The sequence below is a fragment of the Oryza glaberrima genome, chromosome 8, assembly GCF_000147395.1.
Source record: "Oryza glaberrima chromosome 8, OglaRS2, whole genome shotgun sequence".
NCBI lineage: Eukaryota > Viridiplantae > Streptophyta > Magnoliopsida > Poales > Poaceae > Oryza > Oryza glaberrima.
Window position 1 is genome coordinate 20677745 of NC_068333.1, and position 14208 is coordinate 20691952.

General features: G+C 46.2%; 3 protein-coding genes across 3 annotated transcripts; 2 read left to right on the forward strand and 1 right to left on the reverse strand.

Moving 5' to 3' along the window:
- Positions 1–823: 823 nt before the first annotated feature.
- On the forward strand, positions 824–5296 carry LOC127782638 (uncharacterized). The gene is made up of 5 exons (XM_052309907.1): positions 824–1224; positions 1314–1594; positions 1680–1773; positions 1883–1994; positions 4692–5296. Exons 1-5 carry the CDS (start codon positions 1086–1088, stop codon positions 4837–4839), a joined length of 774 nt encoding a protein of 257 aa, XP_052165867.1. The 5' UTR covers positions 824–1085; the 3' UTR covers positions 4840–5296.
- Positions 5297–5679: 383 nt separating this feature from the next.
- On the reverse strand, positions 5680–9565 carry LOC127782637 (phosphoglycerate mutase-like protein 4). The gene is made up of 6 exons (XM_052309906.1): positions 9238–9565; positions 8114–8164; positions 7922–8032; positions 7639–7770; positions 6499–6574; positions 5680–6183 (listed from the first exon to the last, which is right to left on the reverse strand). The coding sequence occupies exons 1-6, from the start codon at positions 9520–9522 to the stop codon at positions 5957–5959; spliced, it is 882 nt and encodes a 293-aa protein (XP_052165866.1). The 5' UTR covers positions 9523–9565; the 3' UTR covers positions 5680–5956.
- A 2783-nt stretch (positions 9566–12348) lies between these two features.
- LOC127782714 (protein MIZU-KUSSEI 1-like) lies at positions 12349–13501 on the forward strand. Its single transcript, XM_052309982.1, has one exon. It carries the CDS (start codon positions 12483–12485, stop codon positions 13245–13247), a length of 765 nt encoding a protein of 254 aa, XP_052165942.1. The 5' UTR covers positions 12349–12482; the 3' UTR covers positions 13248–13501.
- Positions 13502–14208: the final 707 nt, after the last annotated feature.

Sequence of the window (14208 nt, forward strand, 5' to 3'; positions counted from 1 at the left end):
CCGTTTTTGTTGCGAAGTCCAGACCATCCTTTAGTCCGGCAGGACCATTCGTCCTTTGCCACATGAAGATTGTCCAAGGTTGTACAGACTGTCTGGTTTGATGGATGACCGGATCATCCGTTCCGCACATCCGGACCGTCTGTGTAGTTATTTTATTTATTGTTCGTACAATCCGGACCGTCCTTACACATGCTAGGCTGATCTGGATTGTGTTTTTTTGGCATGGTAAATTCGGATCCATACCGGTTAAGCTAACAAATATCGCAGCCATGTTGGAAATTGTTAGTTATGGCCCCATCACTATCTAATGCGGTTTGCCGGTTCTGAAACCTGCAGGATTTGCATTTCTGTTGTAGTGGTGGTACGTTCACGAAATATTTTTATTTTTTAACTTTTTATTTTTAATTTTATTAATAGACTTTTCCAAAAAATATTTCTGAAAACTGAATCTTTTGGCCACGACAACCGAGCAACGTTGTTTTGCCATGCCAGACACGTTGGCGTGGCAGAACAACACTGCCATGTCAGCTGCGCGTGGCACGACATAGTTATTTGGGTTCTGATTTAGAAATACTTTTCGGAAAGGTCTATTGATAAAATTAAAAAATAAAAAAGTCTAAAAAGAAAAAAAAATTCTACGTTCACCCACTCAATTAATCTGTTCCTAAAAATCAATATATAATTTATAGCACTCTAGTTGTAAATGTTGTACAGAGAGATGAGATGATCGATCGATCGATCGATCAGGCAGGCAGGACCATCACTCCAGCCCGTTCTGCTGTCATCTTGAGCTGTAATACTCCGCACACTGTCCAAGTGTCGCTGTACGTGGAAGACACAAGAGGCAGGGCATATGGCCAGATTCTGTCCCAAACCACCATTCGTCTGGATCGGAGACGTCGCGCGCGGCGCGCCATATCCTGCTCGCGTTTCCCCGGTTTTTCGTATTAAAACCAACGGCGCGCCGCCGCCAGACGACCGGACAGAGTGCTCGCTCGCTGCTGTCTCTTCGAGCTTGCTTTGCGTTTGCGTTGCGTTGCTTTGCTCGATCGATCGATCGATCGGTCACTCTCTGTCTTCCCCATATGCTGAGGTCAGTGTCCGGGTCCAACTCGTCGAGGGGCATCGCCGCCGTGGTCGGCGTCGGCCCCAGGCTCGGCTCCGCCGTGGCTCGCAAGTTCGCCTCCGAGGGCTACACCGTCGCCATCCTCTCCCGCGACCTCGGCAAGCTCGATCTCCCTCTTCTTCTTCTTCCTCCTCCGTTCTTGCATGATGGCCGGTGATGGTGGATGTGGTTGTGTACGTTGGTGCAGAGAAGCTGTCGCAGCTGGCGGAGGAGATCGCGCAGGAGGCGAAGGCGCAGGTGTTCGCGCTGCGGGTGGACTGCGCCGACGCGCGGTCCGTGCGCGAGGCCTTCGAAGGGGTGCTCTCGCTCGGCCCCGTCGAGGTGCTCGTCTACAACGCCTGCGAGCCACCCGCCGACGGCGACGGCGACGCCTCCCCGCGCCCGACTCCCTTCCTCGCCATCTCCCCCGACGCCTTCCACCGCGCCCTCGCCGTCTCCGCCGCCGGCGCCTTCTACTGCGCCCACCAAGTACAATCCATCTCTCCTCCTCTCGATCATATCTTCGATTAATCAGTAATCACCCATGCCGGCCGGCCACTGATCGATCAAACAGGTTATACCGGGGATGGTCGAGCGGGGCAGGGGCACCGTCATCTTCACCGGCTCGTCGGCGTCGGTCACCGGCTACGCCGGCTACTCCGATCTAAGTAAGCTGATCATTCACTGGCTCGATCGATCACACGTAATTAATTAAGCAACCGGATTAAATTCCTGGATCATCCGAGTCATGTTTGCGCGCGAGTAAAATGCATGCAGGCTGCGGCAAGTTCGCGCTGAGAGGGCTGTCTCAGTCGCTGGCCAAGGAGTTCCAGCCGGCCGGCGTCCACATTGCTCACATGATCATCGACGGCGTCATCGGCGATCCCAGGTCAGCGAACCAAACCAACTCATGATCTCAATTTCACTAACCATGCAATACTTCAAGAAATCAAGATTACGGACGTCTTTGCTTGCTATAGATAATATAAAAGCTTATTATAGCTTTGATTAATTACGGGTAGTCAAATTATTGCGGTTAATTAGTTTTGGGCAAGTGGGAGTGGAATATTGTCCCTAGTGAGCTATGACAACAAGAAGATATACCAAAGTTTCGGGAGATCTCTCAATCCTATCGTTCGCTACCTCGCGAAGGTCGGTGGTCCTGTGGCGTCGTCGCGAACGTGTAGATCAGATCAGCTCATAGGGCATTTTCAGGAAAGGGGAAGAACCGAGTGGAAAAACATAAAATTTTGCGTCCCTCTCATAAATATGCAGGAATACATTCCGCAATGATGGCACGGATATATACGACTTCCGTAATACCGGCCACTGAAAAACATGTGCGAGCTGCTTCTTTCGGCATCATTCCTTGAACCCTAGAAAGAAGATAGTTCAGTCGTTCGGTCAACGCGTATATATATTTAGTATCGAAATAATTTGTTAATATTTTAGAAAATTGACTTTAACAAGTACGTAAGCATACCGATATTTTGTTAAAACCGTAAGTATGCGTACCAATATGCCCTCATCGGGAATATGCAAAGCGATGGTATATGATAGCTATATATCCTCCTGATCAACCAACGAGACCACTTGTACAGCATATCATATATATGATTTGTTGCATTGTATTATGTTGGATTTTTTTTTCTTAAATAGTTATATCAATCTATCCACTATTCAGAGGCATAAAAAAGAGTCAACATATTCTCTCTGCACGTCTGGTTGTCTAGATTTTTCCACATTAATTGAAAAAAAAGAAAGAAAAGGATTTGCATCAATTGATCATGGAGGGTCTAAATATAAAAAATATTTGCATATTAGATCATCATGAGATTAGATTATAATGGTACAACTTGGTTCGCTTTTAAAACTAGCCCGTGTAGAATTGCAGGGGAAAAAATCAATAAGAACTTAAAAGTTTCCCACATTATTCCAGATGAACTTTAGTATATTGCCTTTGTTCTTTTCGAAAACTCTATCACTTACAAAAATAACAACTTTTATTCATGCTCTAAGGCATTTACAATAGGAAGTGGTCTCATGGTATGCTCTTGGGAGGTACAGCAGTTTAAGCAAGTATTAAGGATACTTTACTTGGACAATGCATTGGAACTTAAATGGATGTAACCATAATTTTGCACTTTATGCCTTGTTCCTTTTCACTGCAGCCTATAACCTTTTAATGTTTACTTTCTAAAGTGAAATATCCCATACAAACACTATCAACATAAATAAATATGCTCCTACCCTGCTTGTTAGCCACTCGTCCATCATTTCAGCTTCCCACGCTCCCATCTCTCTCCCCCACCAATATTTCTTTGATCTTCCTCCATTCCATGCCAACACAACAATACATCTTTCTCAATGCCAGCACTAACAACACGAGCCTTGCGGGAAGCCACCTTAATGAGGGATCGACCAGCCTCCTACCTCTCTATATTGAAACCTCAATTTGCGATTTGTCAACTACCCAATGCCTCTTCCCTCTCTCTTTCTCATTTGTAGTTGCAACACGTACTCCGCTCTATTTTGTAAGGGACACGATCCCCTTCTCTCCATGAACCCAAGCCTCAACTTCATCTGGAGAAGCCATAGCGAAGTATGGTGAAACTGATCTAGATCCAGTATCGTCACAAAAATAGCAGCTAAAAACATTGGTATTATGGATCAATGCCATGAAGACAACCTCCCTCCCCCTTTGTCCACGACGAACTACGATAATTTTTTTCCAAGAAAAATAGTACAAACACAAGCACCAACATATACACGTGTACACTCATCGTTATAAACACACTGACAAAACATACCTCTAGAAGTATATATTTCCAAGAGACTGAGCTGGCACTTACATAATTTAGTGGCAAGGTAGTCTTTATGATTCTTTTTCAGTCCTTTTCTTTTCTTTGCAGCAACATGCATGCATCAGACAACATTTCTTTTTCAGTTCTCGTTTTTATTCCGTACCATGATCTCTCTTCAGTGCACAAAAGATTTCCATGCCCTACGAGAGCAGGACACGGCGACACCATTTCAAACCATCGCTATGCTGAGTTGTAAATGCACCTGTCTACTCTCCGATCCAACGCAGCCCCTTACATACATGGCATCTCCAAAAAAAAAAAAGCAACAATATATATTCTCTTTCTAGAGTCATAGTCCGATCCGACCTGTTCTCGATCGGAAACTTTTTAAATTACTACTTTTGGATCATAAATCGGGTTGGATAGTTGGGCACCTGGCCCAACCACCAACTGCCACCTTATGCTGCTCCTCCCCTCGGCTCGACACGTTACGCGCGGTCCAACGTTTTCGGCCGGAAAAAAGAAAAAAGCTCTCATGCCGTTCTCGTGACCTGCCGTGGCGCCGGCTGCCGACACCGCGCGCATCATCGGCGAGCGAATCGCTCGATCGCGCGCACGCCGGCCGCGTGCGCTACGCTTTTTGGCGCTCGCGCGCACCGAGACCACGACCATCGCGCGTCTAGTAGATTTTTACGCTGTGGGCGTGGGTGAATCGCGGGGCGCGATCGAGTGATGATGGAAGCGTACGTGATGTGTTTCGTGTGTGTTTTTGTTGCACGCAGGTCAGGGAGGGGGGGGTGCGGCGGCGAGGCGGCGTCGGCGTCGGGGGCAGACCCGGACGCGGTGGCGCAGAGCTACTGGCACGTCCACGCGCAGGACAGGAGCGCGTGGACGCAGGAGATGGACATCCGGTCGGCGTCGCTCATGTAGCCGGCCGGCCGATCGAGGAGGTGGAGAGGCATGCACTGTAGCTCCGGCGGCGGGAATCTCTACTGTTGCCAAGGAAGGAAAGGAAAGAAGAAAAAGGAAATTCATTGATCGTGTCATCGTGTGGTGTGGTGTGCGTGTGCGCGGCTGCGGACCGGGCATCGTGTCCCCGTTCCGCGTCGCATGTCTTCTTTTTTTCGCGCTGCGTGCGCGCGCCGCTTGGCGCTTCGCGCGCCTAATTTTTAGTGTGTGGTTGATGCATCATCCATCCGCCGTCCATCGGCAGCAGCCAGCAGCCGGTGCACGGGGAAGTTGCCGACGACGGCGACCTGCAAAAATTCATGTGATTTTTCTGTACGGTTTTCTATAAATGTATAGTAGTATTATGTCTCGTTTTATGTGGTTTTCTGTACGGTTTTCTATAAATGTATAGTGTGTCTCGTTTTATGCATGGTTACCTGCACTTGATTGCATGAACAGTGATGGGATGGCCCCTTGAGAATTAATTAGGTAGCGTATAGCAATCGAGAATTCGAGACGCTCTTTTGTGGGAAAGCATGGCAAATGGCACTGGCCCAGACAGCCCGGGGCCGCAGTTGTGTCAAGTGGTTAGCCAGTACAGGGAGGGGATCAAGTGGCCTTTCATGTGAAAGAGATAGGCCGATCCACCGGCTGTTTCATCTGATTGAAATGATTTCGGTGTGACGGTGTCCCAGCAAATGTGGACGTCTACTCAGTTTCTATTCCAATGAAAAAAAAAACGAGAATTGGAGAGAGACGTCCCTTCAAACAGTTGAAGAAAAAATTGTGAGCATGTTAGTGATTGAACATGAGATCTCAGGGTTAAAACCACGCACCCCTTGCCTATGCACTATCAAGTGCATCTCATTCCATTCCAATGCGAAAACACTACTATGCTAAGTTGCAAGTTGCAAGGAAGATACACTGGCCTCTGTAATCGAGGCCATCAAAATTCAAAAGGTCGTATGATGTCAAAATTCAGAGAGATCTGGTTATTGCTAATAGAGCTGTTTCATCACAGCAAAGAGATGCCGACAATAGAGTGGTACTCTTTGGACATGTGAATAGTGTTACATGTACGACGCTACTGAAGCTGGGTTTATGCAGAGTTCTTATCGCCACCAAAGGCGTTTTCCAGAACACCGGTTTCCTTAAGGTGGCTGATGTCCCCGCACGCCTTGACAATGCAACGCCCAGTGGCACCAGACACAAGGATTACGCTTACGGATGTGTTGTGTATCTTACCGTGAAGAGGCTTCATTGGACTGGCATGCCTGTAGAGTTCTCTGATGGTTCCACCGTGCGAGACCAAGATTATTCGCTCCCCTGTTGATAGAGTTACACAAGCTCAGAAATGATCAGAAGCTCACATGCAGGTTTCAATAAAATGCAGTTGCAATTACAGAGTTATGTTATGGAAATTAATTATGTTGTGTAAACACTGATGTAGTATCTCCACCTAATATCAACACGAAGCACGAAACAGCACGAGTCAATTAAGGATGCCAATAAGCCAACTACTTAAGTGGTATTCCTTTTGATAGACTGATTAAAGCATTTCATTTCATCATAGTGTAATGTAAAAATTCTCAGACAATCCAATTATAAGAAAAAACTCCAAGGATGAAGCTCACAGTTTACCTTGATGTTTCTCGACTATGTTGTACAAGCAAGAGACACATCGCTCTGATAGTTGATCAAGACTTTCTCCACCACCCTGAAAAACAAGCCCAAAATTCTTGTAAGAGAAGCTACTGCAAGAAGGCATATGGTAGCAGCAAAAGAAGTGAAATCTGCAGTTCAGCATTGTAAATATGGCAGTTATAAAGCTAACTTGAGAAGCCTCTATGCCAAATGTTACAGGTAAGTGTACTACAGGAGATTTGATTTGATAGAGAGCTTTTGTCATTTCAATAAGGTGAAAAATTAAACTTAAGCACATATTTGTAGTTGAAGATCATCCATGTTTGACACGCCTAAACTTGATCTCTTGCAAAACTGCAGCCCTAAACTATAAAACCGAACATTTAAATCCTGAAACTCATAAAACCATTTTCATTAAACCCTTAGCCTGATTTACTGGTGGTTTCCTCCACATTAGCAGTAACATCACAAGTTTTCATTTTGGCATCGCAACCCAGTTAGCATAGTCTTAACTAGCTAATGTGATACAGTTGATGGCACGTCAAATGAGGTGGCAAAGCTAGCAACATGTAGATGACAGGTAAGCAAAACAATAGTAGTTTAGGTCTAGGGGAATGTTTCAAGAGGTTTTAGGTTGTAATGTGTCCAGCTTTGTGGTTCAAGGTTGATATTTCGACTTGCGCAAGGGTTCAGGGTTGTATGACCTTTTTTCAAAACCTATGCAACGGTTGACTCAATGGCATCAAATGGGCGTGGTATCATTGAGAATCTGCTTGCAAACATCCAGCAATTGACAAACATACCACCTATGTATGGTCTTCCCATACATGGTCGCCATGGTCTTTCCGATATGTTCCACCAAGCTAGGGATGTTCAGTTGTGGATGGCTAGCTCACTAAGCCCCGACACCCACCCTCACCACCAGCAACCCCCGCCATCGCCACTGTCGCCCTTCATCCACGATCCCCTCCCATTAGCTACCTCAACCCTAGTTTCCCTCCAGTCGTCTAGCCCCTATAGATCCCCCACTGCTCCTTCCCCGGTGAACCCTAAACCCTATGTATGGTATCAGAAGCATAATCTGTTTGCTGAATCAATACTGATGTGTTATAAAAAGTAAGACAATGGAGTGCTTACAGGAATTTGTCGGTTCCTCTTGTGCGACAAAAATGCTCTGTAAGCCTCTGGCTTTTCTTTGCCAGCATCTTCATACTTTAAGCCCTGCAGATCTCCGATGTGTCTCTCTCTCAGTGCTGGATCAAACACAACCTATGATGCAGACAGTTTCTACATTAGTAATCAATGACCAATTGATCTTCTAGTCTTCTACAAACAATACATTATGCGTAACTGAAGCAGCGTAGATAGTCAGCCTGAGATATTTAAAAAATAGAAAAGTGCATGAGTTGAATGGACAAACATTTGGCAAACTGCAAGCTTTTGCTATTATTTCTGCAGTCTCTGCCGCTCGCTTCAGATCAGATGAATATATCGCAGCTGGCTTGGCTTCATTAGAAAGACGCCGTGCAACCTTGCATTAAAGTCAACAAGTTCCACATAAGACACACCACTCCAAATGTCTTACGGCAATCTGAAATATGTCATACCATACCGCAACAGCTTGTTGTCTTCCAATCTCATTCAGTTCTACATCCAAGTGCCCCTAATACAGGATTTTGGTTCTATATCAGTTGAAAGGCAGTAAGAAACTATAAGTGTGATAAAATAAACTTATGAATAAGACATGGTTAGTTAATGCTCAAAGACAAGGTAATGTTGGTAATCATATCATGAAATGCCTTTACCATACTTTGTTTCCATATTACACATCAGATATAGTCAGGTAATGTGTAACCATAGCTATCTGACAATCCACTACGGCGAGTCATAGCATAAGTTTATCGACAGCCATAAAACCTTACTGCCTATCATCTCTTAAGTTTTTGCATTGCATAACTTCTGTTATAGAAACTGTTCCTTACAACAGCAGATGTACGAGGGAATTTTCCTAGTACTTTAGTAAACAACTACGAGTTCAGACCATGTGATGAAGCACATATTGCAAACTGTAAATTTCTATAAAAGGAATAAGGGAATTGCATTACTTTAACATTTAACATTTTTCACTTCAACTTTATAAACTTTATTATACGAGAAAATCATATCAATCCATTAAGATTAGGGGAGTGAATAAACAGTCACTGGAACAATTTAATTAGGGGAGTACCACATTAAGGGTTTCATGCTGAAAACAAAAGAAAAACAAGACCTCTTATGTAACGGGTGCAATCAATCAATCAAAATCCGTTCAGCAAATTAAAAGAACTTTCTAAATACCAACATACTTTCATCAAATTCTGCATGGCATCACTTGAGAAAACATCCATTTTGTCCGACTTGTGAGCCCTTGTATACGATATATCGTCCTTATCGTCCGACTTGTGAGCCCTTGTATACGATATATCGTCCTTATCAAGACACGTTCTTTGTCAAACTATTTTGGCTTAGATTAGATAGTAAAGCCAACTAGTCTGTATTACTCCGGAGCATTGTCTAAGGTACACCGGAGCATTGTAAAGTCTGAGCACTGAATGATCAAAGAACTAGAAACAAGTGTACCACCAAACTATCATTTATTCTTCCCAATTTTCCCAACCAAAGCTTTTCCCCAAAGTTGAAGACCAAAGCTTCAGAGAAATAGATGGGGCTCGGGGCGGGAGGAACAGAGCACGGAACCTGGATGATGCGCGAGGCGTTCCAGGCGGTCTCCCCGTGCCGCACCACCACGACCTCGGTGAACTCCCCAGCCTCGCTCTCCCTCTCCCTCTCCGCCACGGACGCGGACGACATCCCTACCGCTGCCCCCGGGTGGTGCCCGTCGTTCCGGCGGATCTGCCGGGCGACGGCGGCGGCGGGGCCGGCGGGAGCGAGGGACGCGGAGGCGCCCGGTGGCGGTGGTAGTAGCGAGGTGAGGACGGCGGCGATGGCGGCGCGCGGCGGAGGAGGCAGGCACGTGGGCATGCCAAGGAGGAGCGGAGGCGGCGGAGGCGGCGGGGAGAGGCCGGCCTGTTAGAAGATAGCGGACACGATGGGCCGGCCAAAATTGGATACGGTCAGGTTACGCACAAGTTTGTTCGGCCCATCAACCAGCGAATACAAGATGAATATTAAGGCTCTGTTCGGGAGGGGTTGGGAACCCCTCCTCGGCGGCACATAAAACGATATTCGCATTAACGCGTGATTAATTAAGTATTAGCTATTTTTTTAAAAAATAGATTAATATGATTTTTTAAGCAATTTTCGTATAGAAACTTTTTGCAAAAACATATCGTTTAGTAGTTTGAAAAGCGTGCGCGTGAAAAACAAGGGTGGGAGTTGGGAACCATGGGGAACAAACAGAGCCTAAAATGTTTTCCCATAAAAAATATTAAAATTTTCTTAAAAAAATTTTTGGTTTGGAAAAAAAATACAAATATACTCGTAACCCCTCACGCCCCGTCCTCCCAGAGCGTGGCAGATTGTTCATAGTGTGACGTGATAGATTGTTGATAGCTCACGTTAACGACCATCCGTTTAGGCATGTCACTTTTGCAAGCGCCACCCTTATTGCTCTCCTAGAGAACGATTTTTGCTCCACCTAGAGCGCCACTCGAAAAAGGTAGGCTCGTCCCTCTGTCTCCCTCTCAGGACGAATGGGGCTATCTGTATTTAAATCGTTCCACCTAGAGCACCACTCGAAAAATGGTAGGCTCGTCCCTCTGTCTTCCTCTCAGGACGAATGGGGCTATCTGTATTTAAATCGTTCCACCTAGAGCACCACTCGAAAAATGGTAGGCTCGTCCCTCTATCTCCCTTTTAGGACGAATGGAGCTGCCTCTATTTGAAATATTCAAATCTTAAATTCGTTTTCTTGGGAAGTCGAACCTAGGACATACAAGTACTACTTGAGCACTTTACTACTAGGCTACAACCCCTTTCGCTTAAATTCTGCAAGATGACAAACCTACATGCATCGTTGCTAGCATAGCCCACTTTCTCTTTTTCCCTTTCCTCCTCTTATCTTCCCTTGTCAACCAGAACAATCAAGTGCATAGGCAGTTCCTCTTTCTCATCGGGTAGGTCGAGTGTAGGCAAGTGGTCTCCCACTAGCAAGCTCTCCCTCCACCTTTCTCTAGCGAACTCCCTCACGCTCTCTCTCTCTCTCACAAATTCTAAATCCAAGCTAGCACCAACTCCTAGCCTTCTCACCCAACCACACCTCCACCATCAATCCATCTCCCTAAGCCGCCGCAGCATCATGTGCCCCCGTCCTGCTATCTTTCTCATCTTTGATGGCTCTCCGCCACTAGAGACACCCCTGGCTCCTAACTGTTCGGTTCACTTTGCTCCCACCACTAACACTAACCCACATCTGGTGCCGACCTCGTGGCTCCTGCGCTTATCTGCCGCCTCTCCGCCACCCCTCTAAGCACAAGAATCCTTGCTTATCCCTTTCCAAAGCAGCTTTCTCTGTAACCCAACCCTAAACCTTGACTGTAGACCTAACCCATAGCTTATCACGATGCATTCATAGTGTGCCTATGAGTTAGGATTTTCGCACATATATCTATGCTTTCATTTTCAAAAATACCAAAAAAAAAAATCCCATGTCGAAGTTCACCTAAATCTTTTACAGATTTTAAAGTATTATAAACATTTTCAAAATAGTTTATAGCAAAGCAACACAATCAGAGCACAGTTGCCATGCTGTGGCTTCCTTGCATGCGCGCGCGACCAAACACCGCATGTGCTGTGTGCGATGCAGCACGGATGGCAAGTGAGTCAGCTGCTCCCCAACAATTACTTCCGTGGTGTGTGTACATGTCGCCGAGTTAAGGCCTCCCATGACTCGTTGTGCAAAAACTCGCAGATCCATATCGATCAATTAATCTCTGCAAAAAGGCAAAAGCCACAAATTAAGTTTCTGCACGTCCTGAGTCCTGACCTGACTCATCTAGTGCGTTCATAAAGTTTAATCAATCAAAGAAGCCTGCATGGATTGATATATGATAATATAATATGACTAGTAAGCATTGATCATGCATTTCTAAACTCAATGGCTGGGCCTGAGCTTGTGTGGATCCTGATTGTCTGCAGTAATGTAGACGACAGTTACTGCTCATGCGAGGAGAACAGTGAAAAATGCCAGAAACAGTATAGATCCACTGTAGGAGTACTCCTAAAAATACTGCTGATCATTGTACTCCCAAAATACTGTTGATCAATGTAGTAGTTAGTTACTGTGTCGTATGATCTCAGACATTGATTATCATCGAACGGCAGGGGAATGCCCCTAATTCAGGTCACTGTTGCCCTCTGCAGTGACATTTCTGAACTGCACAGCTGAAGTTCTAAACATTATGCCAGACACATAAAGTCTTACCAACAGTGCAGTGAGAGCTAATCAAGAGCTAGGGACTTGTGAGCTAGGAAAAAGACAGCATCACTATTTCTATGCATTTCTTTGAAGCAGATTCACTTGCTCCGCCCTAAAAAAAAAAAGAGATATATATCTAGTAGCGTTTTATTCGGCTCCAGCTTCACATGATGAAAAATTTGGATATGATTTGCCCAATAGGCCCTTAGTTTTAACCTGTTATTTTAGCTCACCTTAATCCAGTTTTCTTTTGCCAATTTTTAGCTCATATAGCGATATCGATCTTCTAATGATTGTGTGTGTACATCTTAAAAAAGATAATCGTGCAACTGACGCCTAATAAAGCATTTGATGGTTTAATCCAACATAGACAACATTATTAGTAAATGCATATGACCTCCCAACATCTTCTTCCACGCATCCCCCTTAAATAGCGACGTGATCTCCTCAGCTTTCTTCCCCATGGGGCTCCATCGGAGCAAAGCTCTGCAGCCAGCCAGCTGCTAGCCGCGCGTCAATTCAGACGGCACACCAAACTCCACCTCACCATCGATCGGTGTCGCCAATGCCATCGCTCATCGATGGCGCGGCCTCACTGCGGTCACTCCTCCGGCCGTCCTCCGATGGCCGCCGGACGACGAAGCTGTCCGGCGGTGGGGGCGGCGGCGGCGCCGGCGGCGTGGGCGGCATCTTCAAGATGTTCAAGCTGCTGCCGATGCTCACCACGGGATGCAAGATGGCCGCGCTGCTGGGGCGGCACAGCGGCGGCAGGGCGGCGCCCCTCCTCGCCGACCACGCGCCGACGGTGACGCTGTTCGGGCACCGGCGCGGGCGGCTGAGCCTCGCCATCCACGAGGACACGCGCGCGCCGCCGGCGTTCCTCATCGAGCTGCCCATGCTGGCGAGCGCGATGCACAGGGAGATGGCCACGGGCACCGTGAAGCTGGCGCTGGAGAGCGACACCCGCAGCGCGCGGCGGCGGCTGCTGGAGGAGTACGTCTGGGCCGTGTTCTGCAACGGCCGCAAGGCCGGGTACGCCATCCGGCGGAAGGACGCGTCGGACGACGACCGCCACGTCCTGCGCCTGCTGCGCGGCGTGTCCATGGGCGCCGGGGTGCTCCCGCCGCCGCCCGCCGACCGCAGGGGGGGCGCGGGCCCCGACGGCGAGCTCACCTACATGCGCGCCCGCGTCGAGCGCGTCGTCGGGTCCAAGGACTCCGAGGCGTTCTACATGATCAACCCCGACGACGGCAGCGACAACGGCGGCGCCGCCGGCCGCGACCGCGAGTGCGCCCCGGAGCTGAGCATTTTCCTAGTGAGGAAGAAGTGAGCGAGGAAACGAGTATTTTACATAGTATTTATACTGTTCTCTTGTGAATACAACTATAGATATACACACACAAGTACACACATTATATGATCGAGCTATATATTAATAGTATGCTTGTGTAATTGTGATGATCAGACAATCGTCCCAATTAATCACCTCTTCCCTCATTGCAATGATCATTCGCTACATGCATCTTGTACTCCCTCCGTCCCAAAATATAAACATTCTGAGACTCGGACATGGCCTCCGGAATACTATTTTGACTAATAATATTTATAAAAACAAGATGTTTTAAATAAAAAGAGTTACATATTATGATAGTTTGTTTAATGATAAATCTAATAACATCAATTTTACATGATTGATCTTTTTTATTTTTTTTATAATAGTTAAAGTTACAAATGTTTGACTTTTTACTATGTTAAAAATACTTATATTTTGGGACGGAGGGAGTATCACTCTAGAGACTGTTTTTACACTTAGATGACACATGTCCTTTTTTTTTTGAAAATACATGCAAATAGTTGGTACGGCAGTTGTTTTTACAGTACAATGCATGCCATAATATCGTGATGGGACACGTACGACCCTAATAATTTTATCTTTAGGTCTATGATCGACAAGCATGTGGGGGCAGATGTTGACACACAAAGGTCGTAGTTCTGCAGTACTTTGTTCCTCATCAACTTGATCACAAATTATATACTTATATCATCATGTTAGATATGAAGATATATATAGTTTAAACGTTGCACATGGATAAGTAAGATGTATCTCCCCAGCAGTACGCATGATAAGCAAACATATATAGCAAGCACGGATGGATTTACCATGGGGATGATGGTGGCTCAAACCTTCACTATTGACATGACAATCATGGAAACCTCCCACGACCCCAACTAAATATTTTTACCATATATAGATGGGAGGAGGGGCTCTAACTTTGTCTAATTCGTTTAGA